Here is a 24500-nt window from a genome sequence, read left to right on the forward strand (position 1 = left end):
AGATGAAGCAAGCTTAGAAGAAATGGATCGAGAAGAGAAATAAGAAGAAGAAAGAGATTAGGGCTCGAATCATTGGAGCCTCTTCTAGCATTCCATCAGTGCTAGATGATGCAACTGAGTTGAGTGTGGAGTCTTCTACTCCACCACCTACTACATTGAGTGCATCAGTCACCCTTGGAGCCACTACTGATAATGTTGCAGATGCTTCTATATCCCACTGTGTCATATGGCACAAGTGCCTAAGGCATCACAGGTACGTCCTCCTTTTAGCACCTTATTACTTGATTTTCTAATGCATTGGTGATAATGCATATTCTTTTGATGGGGGGTGGGGGTAGCTGTGTGATTTACCACCTGAGGGTTTTTGTTGTTGTGTTTTTCCCTTGGGCGTGCTATCTAATATAACTGTCTTGTTTAGGATGTTTTTAGTATTTGTGTTTTTTTTGTTATTTTGTGGTATTTGTTAAAAAAAGTTAGTAAAGCTTAAACAGTCTGTTTTGAAATGAATTATTTTATGTGTCATATGCATATCTATTTTGATATCTTGGCCATTATGGATCTTTGCATGCCATTAGTTGTATATGGATGTGATGACTCGTGCTTAAGTTGGGGCATGGACCTGATAGTTAGTAGTTGATTATGCTATTCAGTGCCAGGTGTGTGTGAGCTATTTTGTTTACTTCTTACTTTGTGTAGGCGATTCAAAACTTGCTTGATTTATCTTGTGTAGGCTATAGGATAGTGGATTAGTAAAGGATCTTAGGCCTTGTTTGATTTCAGTTCACTCAACCCATATTACATTTCAAATGATGTAAATTATCCCTTTTTCCCACATTTTGAGCCTAATTGACCTTTCATTCATTAGCCTATCCACCACCTCTATTTTTGTTGAAACCCATGTCTTACCCCTGGTTCCTCCTTGGACATTATGTACCTTAACTCTGGCAAATAACCTAAGTTAAGGGTGGCTACTCTAGAGACTCCTCGGAACCTCTGTTTTGTCCCTGGTCCATTCTTGGATATTTTGCACCTCAACTCATGAAAATCACCTAAGTTGAGGGCGGTCATGATAAAGGGGTTGAAAAGAAGAATGCGATATGGAAAAAAAGAGATTAGTGATAATAAAAGAAAATCAGGTATGGCTTGTGTGAAAAAAGAAAAGGACTTGTAAAAAAGAGAGATTTGTAATTGAAAAGAAAGTCGCACCTGCATTGGAAAGGAGTGAATAAATGAAGAATAGGGAGAAAAAGGGTTGGTCAGAAGTGGAGTAAAAGCAATATTGTGTTGAGGAGGGCTTGGTCACTAATTCCAAATGTACCATACCCACCGCCAAGCCTATATTACAAACCAAAAAGATCCTAGAGTGATCCTACTCTAATAGTTTGAAAGCTGAAGCATAGAAAATAAAGGCAAGCCTATGATATTGTATATGCATTGTTTGAACTTTATTGTGAGAGTGAGAGATTTTGTTCCAGCCCTAATTTAATTCAATATTGTGTGGATGGGAGGTATTAATGGTGAGGAAACTTAGAATGCACTGTCGATTGCAAATTGTTAGGGTAATTATCTGTTGTGTATGAAAAGTATTCATTGATATAATATTATCATCCTTAAGATCCCCTTGGGTCAAGTTGATAAGTGATGTCATGCACATTTGTTTTTGTATGTAGAAATGTGAAGGGGTTGTACTTTTAGAGATGAGTTTTAAAAGAACCTTGTAACTGTTGTAGTTGTCCCAAGTGTTTTTTCTTTCACGTCTTTATTAAGTATGGTTGTGTTGGGTTGCTTGAGGACAAGCAAATGTTCTAAGTTGAGGGTGTTGATGTGACAAAATTTGAAGACACATTTGATGCTTTTAACTATGAACAAATGCAAGTTCTTCAACAATTTTTGGTAGTTTTGATTATTTTTTGGTCTAAATTGTAGGGAAATGTGCTACGGCAAGAAAAGAGATAGCTTGTGCTGAAAACACCAAGCACAAAAGAACTTAGATGGGCTATTGAAACTCCGAAAAACCATCGCCTTGAGTATCAATCTTTAAATAGAATGTCCTAGTTCCAAAATTGAAGCGACAGAGAAATTGATGGGTCGTTAGACCTCTGATGGACCGTCGCCTTGAGTGCCCATTTACTATATATAACCATTCTTAGGGTTTATTTCGATATCTTACATTTTAGGGAGAATACCAATATTATTCTTACAATAATTTTGGATTTTGAAGCTATCAAACTTGGAATTTAAAGACAATTAAGTTCTTGAATTTATCTTTGTAACATTATTCTTCATTTATGAATTGTATTGCTTTATTTGATTCAAAATCTATGTGCGGCTAAAACCCCCACAATTAGGGTTGTGGGATCCATGGTGAATTAACATATCTAGGGTTAATATCAATGTAGATTCGGATAATGTCATTGTTTGTATTGTCAAATTATTCATCTTAACGGATTTCAAATGGATGCAAACATTAGAACCTTAGGGCTAACTTGCTTGAGTAAAGGAATTAAAATTAGGACAAAATTCAGAAATAACATACTTATCCCCTTAATTATGAGTTTCATAGCAACTGTTTCATAATTACATAATATAACGAGTTATATTTTGTATTTTTGCAAACTGTTACTACAAAAATATAAATACATATGATTTTTACTGCCCTTATGATCGATATGTATTTTGTATTTTTGCAAACTGTTACTACAAAAATACAAATAAATACAAATACATATGCTACAAAATGTAATTTGATAAAAGTGTTGCTATTTTTTGTAATTTAATACTTAAGTATACTACTTTATGTATTTTTTCCGTAGAAAAGATTTGATAATTAGGATTTGGAATTTCCAGCTCCCCTCTAATGGTTAATGTTTTAGTAAGATTAGCCAACTTAGGTTAATTATTGAATTTTGCATTTTCATTACTCTCGAGAGAATTCTAGGAATATCATCTAATTAGGTTGAGAAACATTTAGGTGTATTGAAAGATTCAATGGCTCTGCATGCTTAGCACTAGAGGAATTTTTTATCGCTAGCGACTCAATTTTGTTATGAAGCCATGGTGATCACAAATCTAATTCTACTATTACTTGATTATAGTTATAAAAATTTCTACATCATTACTTAAATATATGTAGAAATTGAAGATCAAACACTTTCCACAAACCCCCATTTCTATGGAAGTAATTGACTAAAAGTCAACGTAATCCCATAAGGCTTAGTTTTCATCTTATTTATTGTGTATTCTATCCTAACCTAGTTGGGTTCTATTTTTGAAATCAACTGCTTTATACTTCTAAATTGACTTATAATTTGGGCATATCACGATGTTGCTTTTGCAGTTGATCCTCTACAAAAGTGGAAGATGTTGTATATATTGTCCATCTCCTTTACTTAGTTATTTCCTCTATTTCCAAACTAACTAAGTTCTGGGCCAAGGATTACATTGATCAATTCTTAGATATTTTCATCACCTGGTAACCTCATTTCTTTCACCATCTCATTCTATTGTTTTCCAACATAATTCTTATCTTAATTTGTTGATTTGGGTCTTGGATTCTTGATTTTCTATCTGACCTGATTTCACGAGTCATGATGACGCCTAATTCATCTCACTAGTAGGTAAACCAAACTATAGTCCGAAACTATAATAATGGGCTAATTGGTGGAAAATGATATGAATGAAGGAATTATGCGAGTAAATGAATTACAATACATAGATCATAAGAACAATAACATAACTGAAGAAAAATAAAGAGAATAGTAATATCCTTCTACAACTTAGTAAGGCCGGTACAAGAGCCTCTAATCGAATAAATACGAGTACTATCAAAGTCAAATACATAACCATTTCAAAATAGAAAGACTATCCAGAAATAGAAGATGGAGAAAAAGTCAACTACGGCTTTGAGAGCTTACCCTGTCTCCAAACCCTGAAAAAGTATAGGGTGTTACAATATCTCCCTCTTGGGAACATTCATCCTCGAATGAGACCGGTGAAGCTGAGAAACACTGGTAGATTATGTTTATGAATTGAACATACACGTTTGAAGCATGAGTACATGACTGAAGCTACTGATACACTGAGTTTACATACTGACCATGCATATTTGATGCATGAAGTACATGGCTGAACGGATTTATGAATGCATGACTGAACGTGTAACGGTAAGGAATACCAAGTTTATAATCATATATTGGGCATGGAACTGGGTAAAGCTAAGTAAGACTGTTATCCTAGGCTGAGAATACTGAAAAACCTAAGATTATTTGTTGAACATAAATGAACGGGGTGTGAGAACATGACTGAGTCTAAATCATGATACATGAACCGAATACATGAATTGGATAAATTTCTTGGATATGCATCATGACATGGGAATGGTCATATGACTGATATTGGAACGAAAAAGTCAACTTATGAGTATCCATTACTCCAACTGGTTTCATAATGTGAAGAAAGAATGGAAGGTTTAGATCATGATAGCTCGGAGTTATAGTGCATCTCCTCTTTGAGGCACTATGTCCCTAAAAAAATATTGACTTGATTGAGATACTGAGGAAAAGCTGAGACGATGTATGGGGCACCTACAAAATGAATCGTAATTGAATATCTGGGATCTAAAACCGATACATGATACATGAACTAGGCTGAAATCATTACTACTAGGATGCTCTATCTTAGAATTGTCATATTCATGAAACTTTAAACAGTACAACTAGATGGAAAGATGGGAAACCATACGAACTTGTCCGCCTAACTGCTAACCTGTAGTACTGGCTTTACAGACTAACTCATGCTAAAAAATTATACTCGACTGGAGCATTTCTTGACACTCTTTCTATAGAGTTCTACTGACTTTAGGGAGCAAGGAAATATTGGCATGGTCTGAATAAGACATCTGAATAAGATATCATAACATGGCTCTAATTTTGTAACATGGAGTAAGGCCTACAAAACACCTTATAAGATAGAGTTGCTGAGCCTTATGCACTGCAGCTACAAATTTTCAAGCTTAGAAATATTTTTTGAATACTTTCTCAACTATACTCTCTACCTTAGCACATCACTTAACTTGAAACTACTGAAAATATTTACATGAGCACTGAGGAAGAATGCAAAAACATACTAGCTTACCTAATTAACTAAATAATTGATAGTTGAATATTGGTCATGTAAGATTGAATTATTTTTAGCCTAAATAAGTGGATTGAAACTGTAGAGTACTATGCATATGAGGTAAGGACTGACTGAGGAACGTAAGGTAACTAAACATAAATCTTGGAAACAGTTCTTATTTGAGAATGCAAGACTGAGTGCATAACCTAATTCTAAAATGGTCTCTAAGCCGAAGTATTGAAACACTACTAATTGAATAACTGGTGACTGTACGCTAGGGTCAAACAAACCTGAAACTGAACTGAGCCACTGAGCTGACTGTTGAACTAAGACTGTAACTCAGATTCATACCAGAACTGAATGCTGGGATATGATAAAACATGGATACTGTGTGAATACTGGGTCTGAAACTACGTGAGGGAGACTGACATAAATTGAGGATCTAAATATACAACCACGCTCTGCCTTCTCTTATCTTCTCTTCTCCCTTCAACAACTAAATGCAACCTTCTGCTAGCCATTCACTTACACACCAACATCACATTCCAGTCTATTTTCATAACTACAACCTCATTTAAAACAACCATGCACTAATCTTTCCTAACACGAAACATTTACCCTATTCTCTCCCTTTTAAGTGATTGCTCATCACTACATCATCTCATAAGAGGAGTTCACTGAAAGGCTAAAATGAGGACCTAAAGCATGAATGGACACTACCCAAAACTTGATACTTAACTGAGGCCTAATAAATAGAATATCAACATCATGGATTAATCGAGTTGTCAAACTGAGGGTATACATAACATAATCTGAATTTAGAAGATTATTAGGAGAGTGGCATGAGTACTGGAATTGAACATACTATAAAGCATGAGTACATGAGTCATGAGCGACATGACCTGAGTTTGGAGTTTATGTATTCATGGAACATGATTCGTGACACTAAGTTATCTGGAATTCCTTATACTAGGAATTGTAAGCATACATAATTTTCATTAATGTACAAGGATATGAAATATGATCATAGAGCTGACATGTAGGGCATGAGTACAGACATTACTGACATTTCTATTCGAATCTGAAGCCTGACTTGGTTACTTGTTCTACCATCTGCCCCTTATCTTAAAGCCATCATTCTAAGTCTGTGAACAACTTAATAAACTCTAAATCAAACTGAAATCACTTTACTCTAGCGTCTGAGATACAACAATACTCATAAACACTGAACTCATCTTGAAGGGCTACACTTGATAATATAAGGTCAACCGCTAGTACTTTCTTCTGACACAAAATTCTTAGTTTTCTATTGCCCCAATAATCATTATATAGCATCCTCAAAACTAACTAAAGTAGAATTCTCAACTCCTCTTTCTACTAGCTCAATCTTATAAGATTCAAACTTAAATCATCTGAAACTGAGGTACTACTCCTTCATCCAAGGACTGGTTCATCAAGAAACTTTAAATAGAATGCCTCTATTACTGAAATTAACTGAAGGGATTTTCTGGAATATTGTAATCGAGCAATTTTTGTATACTCGTTAGGCTGGAATAGATTTTTCCCGCTGAGGTAAGCACTAAGAAAGGTTCTGTTAAGATTTTTAGTCTAACTTTAAAGTTGACTGCTATGCAAGGAGTTGTAAGAAATAGAGAAACTCCTGAATCTAATAAGGCATGAATATGTAAATAGAAGATCTATAACTTACCAGTGACCACGTCAGGAGAACTTTCCTGATCTTGTTTGGACTGAAGGGCATAAAGCCTATTTTGGTATTGCCTATTGGTGGCACTGAAAGTGGCACCCTACTGGTTTGGGTGATCAAACTAAGCTACAGGACAGTTAGACTAACCCTGTTGGCATAAATCTTTTCCCCTCTGAGTCATTACTCTACACTCCTGCATCTTGTGGCCTGTCTTACCATATCCAAAACATTTATCACTACCTGCTCTGCACACACCTTGGTTATTTTTACCATATTTTTGCAACATAGATGGGACGAATACCCTTTTCACTACCTTGTGACTTAGATCCTGGTGCTCTATCTTGACTATTATTTCTAAACTTTTACACTGGAGCACTATCTATAGAAGGATTTGGGGCTGAGAATTTTTGATGATACTAGAAACGGTTACCTCCCTCCAATGTTAGCCTAAAGCCACTTGTCCTGACTCTCTTATTCTCTCTTTCATCCCTCTTATATTTCACCCTCTTGCTCTGCTGAGTATAAACCCCAAGCCTAAATAGAAAAAAACCTGTAGGTTGTTCTGAGCAACTACTAAATAGGCTAAAGTAGTGAAAACAGCTCTGAATTCTGCATGAGAGACATGCTCGTCCAGGGGATCTGCTTGAACGGGCTGAGGTGCTGATTGATTTTCATTACTTCTTTCATTAGCTTCTCTAGAAGGCATATTCTAGAAGTATAAGGAAGAGATGAATTAGACTGAGAGTTTAACTTGATCTCATAGTCACTCGCACGACATGAATACTAAAAGAAGGGAAACTTTTCCTAAAACATCTCATAGTCTTGTGTCCATAAGTGTGGCGCACTATACACCCATGCACAAGACTCTACTAGATGCGGATTTCAGACTTCCTAAGACTCTATTTAATCTTAAGCTCTGATACCAAGTTTGTAACGACCTGAGACTACCCCATAGTTGTCACATGATGCTTACAAACCCGAAGGACCATAAGCTAACCCATGAATGATATCTTCTGTGAGCATTGAACAATAATACTTTAATTAATATGGAAACGGGCTGAAATACCATAAGGTTCAAAATATCTAAAATAGTTATAAATAACAACATCTGGTAAAAACTGAACAGTGTTTGAAAACTAGTCTGAAAAGCCACTAACTAAATTTGTCTGAAAGTAGAGTTGATGGGACAATCCCCCAACTAAATCCATCTATTGAACTAATACATCTACTAAAAATATGAAATAGTATAATATCCTCGAATGATGAGGAATTACTGCTAAATCTATTGCTGCTGACTGAACCTGAATCTACTATGCGTGATCAGGAACCTGAGCATGCGAACCTATGATATGAAACATTATAGTAGAAAAAAGTATGTATCAGTATGTGGGAATGTACTGGTATGCTAGATGAGGTAAGGCTGAATGCAAGGGTTCATGTGCATGAGGATATAACTGACTGAATGAGAATAATGAAACCTGAGAGTACATGCCATGGGTACTAACACTAGAAAATCAGGATGCCAAGCCTAACTGACACTAGAAAACCAGGATACCAAGCCTAACTGATGGGTGAAACCTTGACAGAGCCAAGCTTAATCGAATGGGTGACCCCTAGGAGGTAGTCAAGACTAGTTTGATGGGTGACTCCTCATCTTGCACTGGCTACGCAGTTATAGAGTACAGGGATTGCTATTAATGACTCTGCCTATCTGATGGGGAAGCCATCATCCCTGCTTTCGTTCGGTGCTAAATCCTAGTCCCAACTGAAAGACACTGAACTGAGTATACTGGATTGGACTGGACTGAGTTTTCCTAAGTTCTGTAATTGACTGAGTTCTATTGAGCTCTATAACAAACTAAGAGTACTGATCGTGACATGATTGATACTATTCTATAACTGAAACTGGATTTAGGTAAACAACTAAATTATCGGGTATAAAATACGTCCAAGACTCGATAGCATGAAATGTAAAGCAAAGCATAATCTTAAATAATATACCGATGTTCACTTGGTCATAATTCATTCATAGAGACATTTCATCAAACATATGCAATGCATTAACTTGTACATGAATGGGATCACATAATAACATGTCATTCCTTCACTATTCAATTCACATAAGCATTTTATCAAACACTTTTAGGGCATAAGCTTGTACATGATTAAGATCACATAATAACATCTCATGATTCCTCATCTACTTCACATAGGAATTTTAGCAAATACTTGGGGAGAATGAGTATTTCACAAAATAATGGTCATCCCATAAACATCATGAATACAATACTTAATTTTAAATTCAAGGGTTTAGCATGCAATTCATATAATTTCCCATAAATACTATTCTATTTTTTGTGAATCTTATCATAATCATGGATTGAAAACCAAATTAACATCATAGATGCATTAATCAATTTATAAATTTAAGGGTCTATCAAGATAATCACATATTTATTATACATGCTATTTTTTTTCATGAAAATTGCATTTAAATCATGGATTGGAACCCAACTAATATTATAAATATGAATTCAATCTAATTCAAATATGAAAATCATAAATACATCATCTTTGTACTTTGAAAAGGGATTCTTGGACTTCATAGGTGAAAGGGACCCATGAATCAACATCTAACATACCTTGGAAGATTCTTTCTTGAAGGTTCTTAGAGAAAATCCTTAGGCTTGTTCTTGATTTCTTGAACTAGGGTTTAACCCCTTTTGAGAGAGAATATTTCAATTCTTGAGAGAAAGTGAGAAATAGTAAGATAATGGGGTATTTAGGGTTTAAATTTTGTGTTTAGACTGACTAGGGTTGTGGAAAAATACCAAACTACCCCTGGAAAGCATGTTAAAAATCATCACCTAAAACTCGATTTTACTGTTGGCGCGACGTGGTGAACTCCCGGTAGCTCACTGGAAACTAGAAAACTGAGAACTAGAGGTTTGGCACGACGCGGCTCCATTGTGCCAACTCACTACATGGGAATTTACCCCTTGGCGCGATGCACCATTATCATGGAGTCACATTAGAAAGTGACAATTGGGAAAATGGCTGGTGGCGTGATGAGGTGGTATCGTGTTGGCTAATTAGAAAATAACAATTTCCATTTAGACGGCCTCCACGATGCGCTGAATTGCCAGTTGGCACACTCTCTTACTAAAATAGCTCTAACTCTTCACCCGGGTGTCGGATTTGAAGGAATTTGGTATCGCTGGAAAGCTTATTCAATTTTTCACGCCTTGAAAATTCCACATGTATAAAAGTGTATTCATCTTTAAATCAAGTCTTTTGACATTTTTGGGATAAATTTAAGCTAGGTAAAAGTATGGGGTGTTACAATGGTACTCCAATTTCCATCTTATCTGATCGAGGTACTCAATTCTCATCTTACTTTTGGAGATTATTCCAATGAGGTGTATGGACTAAGGTAGCCCTTAGTACCACTTTCCACCTGCAGATAAATGGGCAAGCAGAAAGTACAATAAAGGTCTTAGAAGATATGCTTTGGGTTTGTGTTTTTAATTTTGGTGCTAGTTGGATTGACCACTTTCCTCTTATAGAATTTGCCTGCAACAACAATTATCACTCTAGCATTGGTATGGATCCATTTGAGGACATAAATGGTAGGAGGTGTAAGTCTTCTATTGGGTGGTTTGAGGTTGGTGAGAATACGTTATTTGGCCCTAATTTGGTTTACCAAGCCATGGAGAAGGTAAAGGTGATTTGGGATGAATTAAGACCACCCAAAGTCACCAAAATTCCTACATAGATGTTATGCCAAGGGAGTTGGAGTTCATTGTTGGCGATTTGGTATTTTTAAATGTGTCCCCCATGAAGGGAGTGATGTGGTTTGGTAAGAAGGGGAAGCTCAGTCCCCGTTATGTTGGTCCATACTTGGTTTTGAAGAGGGTTGGTAATGTTGCATATGAATTGGAGTTGCCTTCTAGCTTTAGCTTCATTCATCTAGTGTTTCATGTTTTGATGTTGAGAAAATGCTTGGCTGATCCTTCAATGCTTGTTCCTTTGGAAAAGATGGGTATTTTGGGTTCCTTATCTTATAAGGAAGTCCCGATTGAGATTTTGGATTGGCAAGTCCGTCGGTTGTGGACTAAAGATGTGGCTTCAGTAAAGGCTCCTTGGAGGAACCAAAAGTTTGACGAAGCTATGTAGGAAGCTAAGGAGGACATAAAGTCCAAGTATTCATTCTTGTTTCCTATTTTGGATAATCGTGCTTGAGGTATGTGTATTCCTTAACATCTTTGTTTTCAGTATTTGTTAAAGGTAAGTATGACTATCTGTGAAGTCAAATCGTGCTAATAAATACCTTGTACTGTCATTCTAGGAAGAATGATCCTAAGGGTGGAGTACGTAATGCCTTAGGTTTTTGGTCTTTATAAATTTCTAAAATTTTATACCCACCAGCCTTACTACGACTCCCCTGATAAGTTGTATGGAGTTTTGACGGATCGTACAAACTCGGTCATAACTTAATTAGAACAAATCGCCTAGTATTCTGTTCTGAGTACGAGTGGCTCTCAACAAGTCATCAAGACTTCTTATGGGTTGTAAGGACCAAATTGTAAGGTGTCCATAAATTTTAGCCCAAGACACTATCTTCATTACAACTTGAGGCCATGAGTCATAAAGACTCATGACATAGGGTGTCCAGTGTGTCATCCTAAATTGTTGCTGTCTTGAGTACTAGAAGTGGTTAAGAGTCATTAAGTGTGGTTACAAGTCAGTGGTACGAATCATATCTAGACTAGTATGGGTTCTTGGTGGTTCTGTTTTGACTACGAATCCTTGTGATGAGTTGTAATGTATCTATACGAGTCGTTTGGTGACTTATAGTCACTCGCGACTAAATTTTGGATTTTAAATGGAGGGAACTTTGGACAATTATATCCTTACCCAATTAAAACCCCACGTCCATAAAGCACTTAAGGGGGTTATATTCCATCCTTAATGTACTAAAACACTTCAAAAAGCTCTCTTAAATTTTCTCAAGCGGCCATACTTAGGGTTTCCAAGAAGTAGGTCATCCAAGGGCTCAAGGGTTGAATTCCTTCTGTGATACTTGGTATTCAGGCATGTTACTCTTCCCTTATTGTTAATGTGTTAAAAGCATAGAATTCTTGTGGTTGAAAAATGTTTTCCCATGGTTTACATATGATTATTCATGTTTTAACTATTATTTTGAACTTGTTGGTGAATGGGTACAAGAATGAACTAGAGAATTGTAATTTTCCCAAACTTGTGACTTTTGAAGTGGTTATGACCCCAACCCCATATTATGAAATTGGTTTTTAATTATGAGAAATGTAGGAATTGAACTATTCTTGAACTATTGCATTGTGATTTTGAATTGATACTTATATGGTTATGGAATTCCCAAAGCTAATGTAAAATTGAACCAAGGGGTTTGTGAATTCCCTAAGTGAAGATAATTAGTGTGGCATATTGATGTTACCTTGCAAGTGTAGTTGGTATAATGGTACCAACAATATATTCCTAAATGTGTATTGTGGTTTAATAAATGGATCGTGTGATAATTGCTTTAATTGGGATTTAATGAGGGTTGTGTAGATGAGTCATGAAATTGGACGTTCGAGAGACCAATTCTGGAAACCATGGTTGTCAATGAAGGGGTCGATATAACTGGATGGTTCTAGTCCCCCTTATTGTTATTACCATATGATTGGGAAGTTCCAGTCCCTTACATTATATTACATGATTTGGTGCTCATGTCAACTTGATATGCTGGGAGGTTTGAGTCCCCCATTGTACATATATGTACCCTCTAGTTTGTATGGACACATGCACTAGGTCCCTAACAGCTGGGGGAGAGCTAGGCCCATATAGCCCATGGGTGCCTTCTTATATTATGACAGTTAAGCTACACAATCTAGGCTAAATTTTAAATTGCATGATCAGACTTGTTCCCTATACCAGCATGTGATTTCTCTCTCTCTCTCTCTCTCATATATATATATATATATATATATGTATATATATATATATATATGTATATACATATATATATATATACATATATATATATACATATATATGTATATATATATATATATATGTATATGTATTTTATTATGTGCATTGGTTTTAAATGATTTTGAACTGTTGAATATGGCATTATGTTATCCTTATCCCTGAGTTACTGTTAGTTTTTGCCCCACTAACTGTCTCCGAATGTTGTATCCTCACACGATGCAGGCACCTGAACAATACTTTTCCTGCGTAAAGTTAGGTCGGTCGGCTCGATTCGTCGGTTCATTGAGTTGTGGTGAAGTGGTGAGCTTCTATTCCCTGAAAGGCTTAGGCATTTCACCAGCTTTCTTTCTTAGATTTGAGTTGATAGTTACATTCATTCTCATTGTCATCTGTCAGAGTTAGGGACATGTCTCGACCAAGACTGGTTTTTTGTTCTTATGTTAGCAGGCTTTGTTGGATTATTATGGATATTGGGTGATGTTGTTTTATAGTCATATTTTGAATTTCCTTAAGCTTGTTGCATGCTATCTTTTTATATATTCGGAATTCATTCGACCTTAAGGGATATTGTCTTTGGTTTGGCTAGGTGCTGGGATGATCTCCTGTCCACGTGGGACTTGAGATACCTGTCACAGCCAGACCCTGGTTTGGGTCGTGACAGTGATGATTGGTGAAAATCTCAAATGTACACCATAAAGAAATGCCTCTAAATCCTAGGTGCGTAAACTACCGTTGACAACTCCAAACCATGAGTGGGATACTTGTGCTCATGCACCTTAATCTATCTAGAAGCATAAGAAATGACACGACCCTACTGTATCAATATACAACACAAACCGACATCATAAGAATCACTAAAAATGGTGAATCCCTCACCCTCAACAAGAAGATCCAAAATAAGAGCAGAAGTGAGAAAATCCTTGACCTTCCCAAAGCTTGACTCACACTTCTCGAACCATTGGAAACCTTCTGAGTCAATATGGTCATATGAGCTAAAATAGTAGCAAAACCCTCGACAAAGAATCTATACTGGCCAAACTAGTGAAGGTGGGAACTTTCATCGGAGATGTAGGTCTAGCCCAATCACGAATCGCCTCAATCTTGGTTGGGTCTACCATGATCCCATTCTTAGACACCACATGTCCAAGGAATGTGACCCACTTAAGTCAAAACTCACACTTGTAGAACTTGGAAAAAAACATATGAACTCAAAATCTGGAGCACGATCCTCAATTATTGTGCATGCTCCTCACTACTCCTCGAATACACAAGGATGTCGCCGATGAACATAATCATGAAGGAATCCAAATAAGGTCTGAATACTTGGTTAATCAAATCTATGAATGTGGCTGGGGAATTACTCAACCCAAAAGACATCACAAAGAACTCATAATGACCATCACGGGTCTTAAAGGTTATCTTCGGGATATCCTTAGCTCAAATCCTCTACTGATGGTAACCAGATCTTAAGTCAAACTAAGAAAACATTACCGCACCTTGAAGCTTATCAAACAAATCATCAATACGAGGCATAGGATAATGGTTCTTTACCGTCACTTTATTAAGTTTCCTATAATCAATACACATATGCATGGAGCCATCTTTATTCTTCATAAACAATATAGGAGCTCCCTATGGGGGCACACTCGGTCTAATAAAGACCTTACCAAGAAAATCATGAAGCTAAGAATTCAGATCCTTAAGCTTGGCAGGAGCCATAGAATTAGGTCGGGTGCCGGGCTCTAGATTAATAGCAAACTCAATCTCAAGAATAAAGGGAATACTAGACAAGTTGGTAGGGAACACATTAGAAAACTCAGAAACAATAGGAAATGATTGAAGCGATAGACTATCCACACTAGTATCACAAATATAAGTGAGGTAGGACACGCAACCCCGTGAAATAAGACTCTTAGCACAAACATAAGAAATAATCCCTATTGGCTTGCTGATAACCACTCTCTTCCACACGATAGGGGGTACACCGGGCATGACTAAGGTAATAGTCTTGGCAAAATAATCCATGATCGTATGATAGTGGGATAATCAGTCTATGCCTAGAATCACATCAAAATCCACCATATCCAGAATAATAAGATCAACATAAGTATAAACATCTCTAATAGTCATAACATAGGATCTAAAAACTCAATCCACTACTAAAGAATCACCTACCGGAGTAGATATGTGCAATGTCACAAATAATAAGTCACAAGACAACTTCAACTATGGCTCATAATAAACATATATATAAGAATAAGTGGATCTTGGATCAAATAAAGCAAGGGCCGACTGGTGGAACACCAAAATCATACCTATAACTATAGCCTTGGGTCTAGCAGGTACTACATATAACTGACCACGTCTACTACCTGGCTGGCCACCTTACTGACCTCCTATCCTACCAGCCTACGAACCTTCTCGAGTATCCTGAAAACCATCTTGCAACCATGAGAACCACCTCTAGATGAGGGATGAACTTTTGTAATAGGGAAACAACTCGAGCTGAAACAAAAATCACCCCACGACTAGGGCAATCCTACAAATAGTGACCAAGAAGTCCACAAGTAAAATAAAAAACATGAGCTGAACCAGACTAATAAATCCAGCTAACCAAAAATAACCACCACGACTAGAATAACCAAATGATAAACCTCTCAAAGACAGGCCATTATCCTTACTAGGGAGATCTCTAGCACTGGACTGACCTCCATCAGTAATCCAAAGTATTCCCTGAACAGGTAGACTAGGCTGACTTTGAGATTCATAAGATAGATGTAGAGGATACCTACTCTGAGAACTACCATCTTTGTGTTAGGAACTATGACAACTCCCACTGAATCTGCCCTGAAACCTAGGCCTCTTATCAGGGTCCTCACGACCCTCATAGTGCATCTCCTCCATCACCCAAGCGTGATCCGATACTGTAGCAAAAGATCTAACTACAGAAACTAAAATTTGAGTAGACAAACTAATGGGAAGTCTCCACCCTCTAACAAAGCAACAAACTCTCTCATACTCAGTATCAAGAATAGAAGTCGCACGCTTATCCAACTCCTGAAATGAGCCTCATACTCCACAACTTTTATGGAGCCCGTCTCCAATCTAGAGAACTAGCCCCTCAAACAATCTAAGGATGCAAGGCATGTACTTCTACAAGAATATCTCGAAGAACTGAGTTCAAAAAAAGGAGAAGATCCAGCTATTCTAGAATCCATAAAACCTCTTAACCAATGTCGAGTAGCTAAGTCTAACTAAGATATGGCGTAATCTACACTAGAGTCTCAATATAGCCAAAATTACGGAGCCTATCCTGACAATCGATTAGGAACTCATATGCATCCTCGGCTGGTGCAAAAAAAAAAACCTAGGTTGAGCCAACCTCAAGAATCTACCCAATATCTTCTGCTCTCCAGGCTCAGCAAACACTGGCTGAGCAACTATTGGTTGAAAAACTCCCGTTGCATGAGGAACCTCAACTCTTGAATCCATAGCTATAGGTTGCGCCCCTACCTCAGTACCACTATGATCAGTAGATTGTGCACTATTAGATGGCGCACCACCAACTAAACTAAAAATCTAAAGCAATCCATCCCTAAGCACTGAAGAAGAATAAACCCTGGTGATCCTAGGCTAGTCCCTGGCCCACCACTAGCTAGGACAGAAGAGTCTCTGGCTTCGAAGAAAAAATAAGACCTGGGGAAGGAAGCCAATCCTAGCCCCTAGCTAGGTACATATCACACAGTTGTACACAACCTCTAGGTTATCTAAGAATAGCAGTAGGATCCCTAAGCTCGGTTTTGGGACCCTCATCTTGTGTATTAGTAGCAAGTGTCTTAGAGATTTGTGAAAGAGTAACGTCAAGGGAATACTTCTACAAAACAATTCAGAATCTTAGTCTGAAGTGAGTGAAAAAAAGTGATGAACTCTTAAGAATGTCCCATAGCTTCTCTAAGATAGTAAATAGACGTTATCATTATGATCAAAAGGACTCTACTAGGCACTTCCTCTTGTACCAATAATATTGGTGTAACTTAGGCTCTGATATCAATTTGTCACAATCCAATTTATGAGTCATGATGGAACCTACTAAATCCCACTTTTCGGTAAGCCAAACCATAACTCGAAGCTAATGTAATGGGTTAATTAGGAAGGAAATGCCCAACATAGGCAAAATTTCAAGAACACAATTTATAAATAACAAAGGTTCTAGATAAAATAAATAGTTAATACAAGATACCAAACCTTGTAGAGCCAGTACAAGAGCATCTAATAGTATCCATATAACTCAAAGTCTAGAATAGTCAATACATCTATCACGAAACAAAAGACTGAAAATAAAAATAGTAGGAAATGGGTAACTCAAACTCCAAGAGCTCACCCTATCTCTAAAAATTAGTCACCACACGAACAATGATTAACTGCGAAAGCTAATACTCAGATTTGCACCAAAAAAGTACAAAAGTATAGTATAAGTACCAAAAAATGGGTACTCAGTAGGCATCATTAGCCGATTGAGCTAAATCATGACATAAATATGATAAAATACAAGATAACATAACTAAGTCAGGGTACAAGAATGAACCTAAATCACCTCCAACATCGCAGTGCATAGTAAGTAATTAAATTGGAATAACATAACATAAGACATCAACACATGCCATCCCCGCTCGAACATAATAAGTAAAAATTTAGAATAATAATATATCATACAACATTAATAAAAGGCAACCACAAACTACAAATTGGCTCCCATATGCCAATAGGTGTAGAAAAGTAAAAAACTCATCACAACATCCCATACAACTGGAGAGTATACTCAAGAGAAGAATAAAGCATTCAACCAAAATTATTGATAACTTTCATCATTATTTAACCATCATCCCACAATTATCATCATTCAGTCGTTTACGACATTTAACAATTTATCAATATTTGACAATAACCCATATTCCATAATGCTACCATCATTTAGCAAAATCATCATCGGTTCTCACTAGTTACCAGTTTATGAGCTAACCATCCCTTATTAACTAATTCATTTAGTCACTAGCCATTACATAATATCTAGTCATCATTCAATAGCTATTCTCAACATATCCACTAATTATCATATATTAGATAACCATTATTTATCAACTAACAATATTTATTAACTAATCACAATTTACCAACTAATTCTTGTTTATCAACTAGTCATGATTAGTCACTTAAAAAATATCCACCACAAATCCTTATTCATCACTAAGCATCAACTATACCACCTTATAACCATTTATCATTAACCAACAATTATCGTTAAACCTCACAAGTCTACTAATTATCATAATTACCACATTTAGGCTATACTTCTAACATCAATGTCATATGAAAAACTACAGATAAACATTTGTATATATATATATATGCACACACACACACATTCCAGACATAGGACATATTCGAACTTGAATCGGTAGATGCTTGCACAGGCACATCAATAAATCACCCCTAATGTTGTTGAGTTTTTTTGTTTCATCATAATCATCTTCCAACCTTGTAGGGTATCAATGTATCATCATAATATCCTCTGACCTTGCCGGGTATTAATGTATCATCATAATATCCTTCGGCTTTTTTGAGTATTCAATATATTATCATTATCCTCCAGCCTTGATTGGTATTAATATATCATCATCATCCTCTATTTTTCTGGATATTAATACATCATAATATTATCTTGCGGCCTTGCTGGGTATCAATAACACTATAATCTTCCAAAATTGAAACTGGTATATATATAAACAATGTCATAAGTGCAAATAGAAAAATAATCAAAATATATAATAGCACAATCATTAGCATAATTATTCAATATGGCCAATAATCATAGTAGATATCATGAATCCTAACATAATCAATAGCCTATCTTCCCATATAATCAATAAGCATGACTTCTAGCATAATTATCATCACAATTGCTAACATCATCATTAGAAATATTTTCTAGCATGATTACTAACACAATTATTAGGTATAATCATAAGCATGAGTAATAGCATAGTCAATGGACTGAATAATAATCTAATCAATGTCTTATTCCTTAACATAATCATGGGATTCTTCTATAGCATATTCAATAGCTCATCGTAATATAATCAACAATCTATTTTAAATTGTCCAAAAGCATTACTTTAAATGTCATCATCACCATAACCATTAAGTACCAAGATTCTTCAATATTGCCTCAAGGGGCATTCTCTAAGTATTTAATAAGCGCATAAGGGTCCAATAGAACTAATCATCAATCTTGACTTAAGGTGGGTCAAAGGGCCCACTTTTAAAACCTTATAATACAATCTAAGGAAAGTTCTACCCCAGACTAGGTTAAGGTATCTAAATGCATTCTTAGATGTATAGCAAGCGACAATTATCCCTAATCTAGAGATTCTTCTTAAGCATTCTAACTAAGTCCAATGGAACTAAGGCAACCTTCGTTAGTGTAAATAGCTAAGGCCAACTTACCCTAAGCATAAGTGACGAAAGCATTTTTACCTAATTTGAGTAATCTAAGGCATTCTCAAACTAAACATAAGTAATGAAGTCCCATCCACATAAGGCATAGGGAATAAGACAAGTATTTCAACTCTACGATTCCATAATAGCATAAAATGTCCAACAAACCCAAGTCTTGTATTTCATCAATCCAATACCTAAAACCCATCCCAATATTGACACAATCTCATAAGAATACTATGAGATAGCTCAATCTAACAAGGAATAAATCTAGCCTACCTTGACGCTGAAGAAAGCTCAATAAATCATTAAACCTTTACTTTTCCTTTTCTAGAAGCCTTTTAAACACGCCAAGCTACCAAAAACACATTGTACTCATCAATACAATAATATCGACACCCATATTTCACTGTTGTGCTTCAGGTCCAAAAATTACCTTAAAAACCTCATGTGGATCCCACTTACGAAAATTGCATTTAAAACCAACCCAAAGAAATCGTTACCCTTAAAAATAGATGAAAACCAAGCTAAATTGGGGATAAAATTAAGCCCAAGGTTTTTGGAGTTTTGAGTAAATAATCAAGAAATTTCACCAAGAAAAGGGTGAATTCTTACCTCAAATTGAAAGATAATATTGAAAATAATTGTTATTCAAGAATCCCGATCAAGCATTGAAAATAATTGTTATTCAAGAATCCCGATCAAGCTTCAATTTTAGCTCTCACACTATTTAGGATTCTTAGTTATCAAGGTACTGATGAAGAATGGCCCAAAATTAGGCCAAAGGGTTCAATTTATATCCTTTCCAGGTGCTCGACAATCGCTATCGCGATTTGAGGCCTTGCGATTATGGTACCTTTTGTCTATCAGACGAGTCACGATCATGGAATCTGTGCTGCACACGAAGTCATGATCGTATCCTAAAGAGGTGTGATTATGGTGGCACTAGATTTGCTGATGCACTAGATTTAAGTCCAAAATGGGATCGATTATGTGCCGGATTCGTTCAAAATCATATGCAAATGAACTATGTAAATACACCAAATTTGATATCCCAGATGCGATGACATACCCGAATTTTCCATTCAAGGCTATTTCAACCAAATATGGGTCCCACACCCATATCTTTAATTTTTCACCTTTTTGACTAAAAGGTCAAAATGAGCTCGGGTGTCTCAGGACTCGAACCAATGGTCTACTTAGCCTAAAATCAATATTCTAGAGCTACTAGCATAGTCAAAATTTGCATATGAGATTGTTTTACTAATTTTTTTACCTGGTGGCTATTTGGAACCAACGAAGACTTTAAAACATAGAAATGGCTCTAAAAACCAAACAAACTGCTCGATAGCTAAACTGTTACCTCCATCAAGTCATAAATGACTTGGGGCAGCTATGGAAAAGCTCTATAGGCAAAAATAAGCAAAAATATGAAAAATGACCTGAAGGGTCATTACAGTAGGTGTTATTGCTTCTAAGTATGTTTTGGGAGAGGTGGAAGGGTTTTTAATTATATTTCTTTTGAAAGTAATCATAATTGATTGTTCAAAAGATGTTTAAGTGTGTAGGGGTCAAATCTTATAATGAAAATAACCAGAATGCCCCTAAGTTAACCTTAAAAAATTTCTTAGAATCAGGATTCCATGGCTTGGTCCATGAGTCATGGAACCTGTTCATGACTCATGAGTCCAACTCATGGAAATAAGATGGACTTTATAACTTTTAAGATTCGATCCACGAATTGGTCCATAAGTCATGGAACCTGTTCACAACTCGTGAGTCTAACCTACCAATTTTGAATTGGACCTATGAATCAATTTATTTTGGTTCACTAGTCATGGAACTTGTTCACGAATCGTGAGTCCAACCTACCCATCGTAAGTCAGACTCGTGAGTCAATTTTTTAATTTTTGTAAGTTAATTTATACATTATTTGGTGCACGGAAGGTCTAACTTTTGGGGTGTTCAATATCCCCCTAGGATCACTCATCCTTGAATGATAACTAAGGACTTAATGAAACTCTATGACACAACATAAAGTTGAAACCTTACCTACAATAAGAGAGCTCTTATGACACAACAATCAATAGATTAGAAAAGACTCACGGAATTAGGACATATAGGCACATACACTAAGGCATGAAAATGAGAAAATTAAGAATGATATATAGTTGGTACCTCCAACAACATCATCCGACGACGTGAACAGAGAAGGGTATCTAACCTTTATGTCCTCCTCTGATTCCCATGTTGACTCCTCTACCCTTTGATTATTCTGCAACCTTTACTAAAGTGATTTCCTTATTCCGTAACTTTTGAACTTGATGATCCAAAATTCTGATACGAACTTTCTCATAGGACACACTAAAAAAGTGTGTGGATGACCATTCTCTTGTAGTCCCCATAGAGGATATTAGTGTGAAATGCTCAAATGCTCAACTTTAACTTGCTGACAATTGGAGCACTTGGAAATAAAATTTGTGACATCCCTCTTCATATTATTCCACCAATATAGTTCTTTCAAATCATGATACATATTGTTAGCACTAGGGTAAATAATATACTTGGAAACATGAGCCTCAATCAAAATTCGCTTATGTAAATTATCAACATTTAGCATACACAATCTCCTTTGGTACTGCAGTATGCCATCTTCCCTAATCTCAAAATCCAAGGCCTTCTGCTGACCAACATCCTCCTTAATCGACATAAGCAAGGGATCATTAATTTGTTTTCCTTCACTTCAAAACCCAAAAAAGACGTAACTATCTCATGAACGTCCACTCATCCATTCTTGGAGTACAAAATTTGGACTTCTAAGTTAGCAAGCCAGTGAATATCCTTTACCATTTCTATGTTCTCTTTTTTTACATGTGCAAGGTTGCCCATAGATAGCCCACTAATAGCTTTAGCAACCACGTTAGCCTTACATGGGTGATAATGCAAACTCATATCATAATTCTTCAATAGTTCAAGCCATATAATTTGCCTAAGATTTAATTTTTTATTTGTGAAAATGTATTGAGTGCTCTTGTGATAAGAGTAAATGTCCACATCCACTCTATAAAAATAATGACACCAAATCTTAAGTACAAAAACCACTATCGCCAGCTCAAGATCACGAGCTCGATAATTTTTCTCATGGTCCTTAAGTTGCCTAAAAGCATAATCTATAACCTTGCCATGCTATATAAAAACATAATCAAGTGCCACTCGGGATGCATCACAATACACTACGAACTCCTCAGTACCCTTGGGTAGGGTCAAAATAGAAGTAGATGTCAAGCAATTTTTAACTTCTAAACACTTACCTCACAAACATCATACAACTAGAACTTCACCTTTTTTTAGTCAACTTAGTTAATGGTGCAGCTATGGTAGAGAAAATTTCCACGAACCTCCTATAATAACTCGCCAAGCCCAACAAATTCCTACTATCAGTTGGAGTTATGGGTTTAGGTTATTACTTTACCACCTCAATCTTTTGAGAATCCACCTTAATGCCTTCACTTGAAATAATATGACTGAGAAAATCTATGGAATTCAAGCAGAACTCACACTTAGATAATTTGGCATATAATTATTGATCCTTGAGGATTTGAAGGACAATCCACAGGTGATTGACATGCTCCTCCCCACTTCAAGAATAAAATAGTATGTCATCTATGAACACTATGATGAACAAATATAAAACCTACTTAAACACCCTATTTATAAAATCCATGAAGGTTGTAGGTACATTAGTTAAACCAAAGGACATAACCAACAATTCAAAATGGTCATATCAGGTTTGAAAAGTCATCTTGGGAATATCAACTTCCCTAACCTTTGACTGATGGTAACCCGAACGAAGACCTATCATAGAGAAATATTTGTCACCCTAAAAATGGTTAAATAGGTCATCAATTCTGGGAAGAGGATACTTATTTTTCACTATGACCTTATTCAATTGATGATAATGTCTACACATATGAAGGGACCCATCTTTCTTTCACATGAAGAGTATCGAAGCACCCCAAGAAGAGCCATTAGGACATATAAAACCTTATTAAGGAGGCCTTTCAATTGTTATTTTAACTCTTTTAGATCTGCAGGAGCCATTTGATACTATGGAATAAAAATGGGTCAAATATTTGGTAAGAGTTTAATCCTAAAGTCTATCTTCCTATTAGGAAAAATTTTGAGAAGGCCATCAAGAAAGAGTTCAGGAAATTGACTGAGTACTAGAATGTACTATAGTAAGGTACTTCTAACACTAGAATCTTTGACCTAGACTAGATGTACAAACAACCCTTAGATATTATTTTTGAGCTCTAAGATAAGAAATGAATCTTTCCTATTTTGCCAAGGAACTACCCTCCCATTTTATGACCAATTCATTAGGAAAATAGAAAGTGACGTTTTTGGTTCTACAGTCGCTAGTAGCATAATAAGAGTGGATTCAATCCATCTCCAGAATTACATCAAAGTCTTCCATGTCAAGGTCTACCAGATCTACCACAGTATCTCAATGAAAAATAGATACAATATAATTTCTATAGACCCTTCTAGAAATAATGGACTTACCAATAGAGGTAAAACTAAGAAAGGTTCAGGAATATTTTTGGAACCAAATCCAAAATTCACAGCCACATAAAGTGTCACATAATATAGGGTATAGCCGAGGTCGAGTAGTATATACACATCAGATAAGAAGATCTGTAACATACTCGTGACAACATTTGGTGAGGCCTAATGATTTCAACCCTACCTAAACTAGAAATAGATCCCTTTACAACTGGGGTTGAAGAGTTAGTAGCTTGGGACTTATTACTCCTAAAATTATCCTTCACCAAGGAACACTACTACTGATAATGACCAGGATGGCTACAATTATAACATACCCCTTGTTAAATTAATAACATCCATTATGAAGCTTCCAAAAGGTACGATAGAAAGGATAATGAGAGCTGACTATGCCACACTATACTGAGACTGAGTACTCTCTATCTTAGGTCCACTATTAAACTAAAATCACTAATCACTTGAAGGCTTAAGGGATGGTGCACTAGTTGATGAATGAGAATTGCCTTAATATTTCTTTTTGAACTATTACCTTCCCCTTTTTTGGTTATGTTGCTGACTCACATCCTGATCGGCTATCCTGGCCCTTTTATTTTACCTTGTCTTT

At 36.1% G+C, this 24500-nt stretch overlaps 1 protein-coding gene across 4 annotated transcripts in view; it reads left to right on the top strand.

The window, feature by feature from the left end:
• Positions 1 to 24500, top strand: part of LOC107838991 (aberrant root formation protein 4) — a 104061-nt gene that overhangs the window by 71527 nt on the left and 8034 nt on the right. For 2 of the 4 annotated variants that reach the window (XM_047394293.1, XM_047394294.1), the window contains one exon: positions 1927 to 2318. In XM_047394293.1, the coding sequence (XP_047250249.1) occupies positions 1927 to 1966 (40 nt within the window). In that variant the 3' untranslated portion in view covers positions 1967 to 2318. Of the gene's footprint in view, positions 1 to 1926; positions 2319 to 13057; positions 13136 to 24500 lie in introns of those variants that run through there. The other 2 variants (XR_001664952.2, XM_047394295.1) reach the window with 2 other exon arrangements.

The sequence above is a fragment of the Capsicum annuum genome, chromosome 8, assembly GCF_002878395.1.
Source record: "Capsicum annuum cultivar UCD-10X-F1 chromosome 8, UCD10Xv1.1, whole genome shotgun sequence".
Classification (NCBI taxonomy): Eukaryota; Viridiplantae; Streptophyta; class Magnoliopsida; order Solanales; family Solanaceae; genus Capsicum; species Capsicum annuum.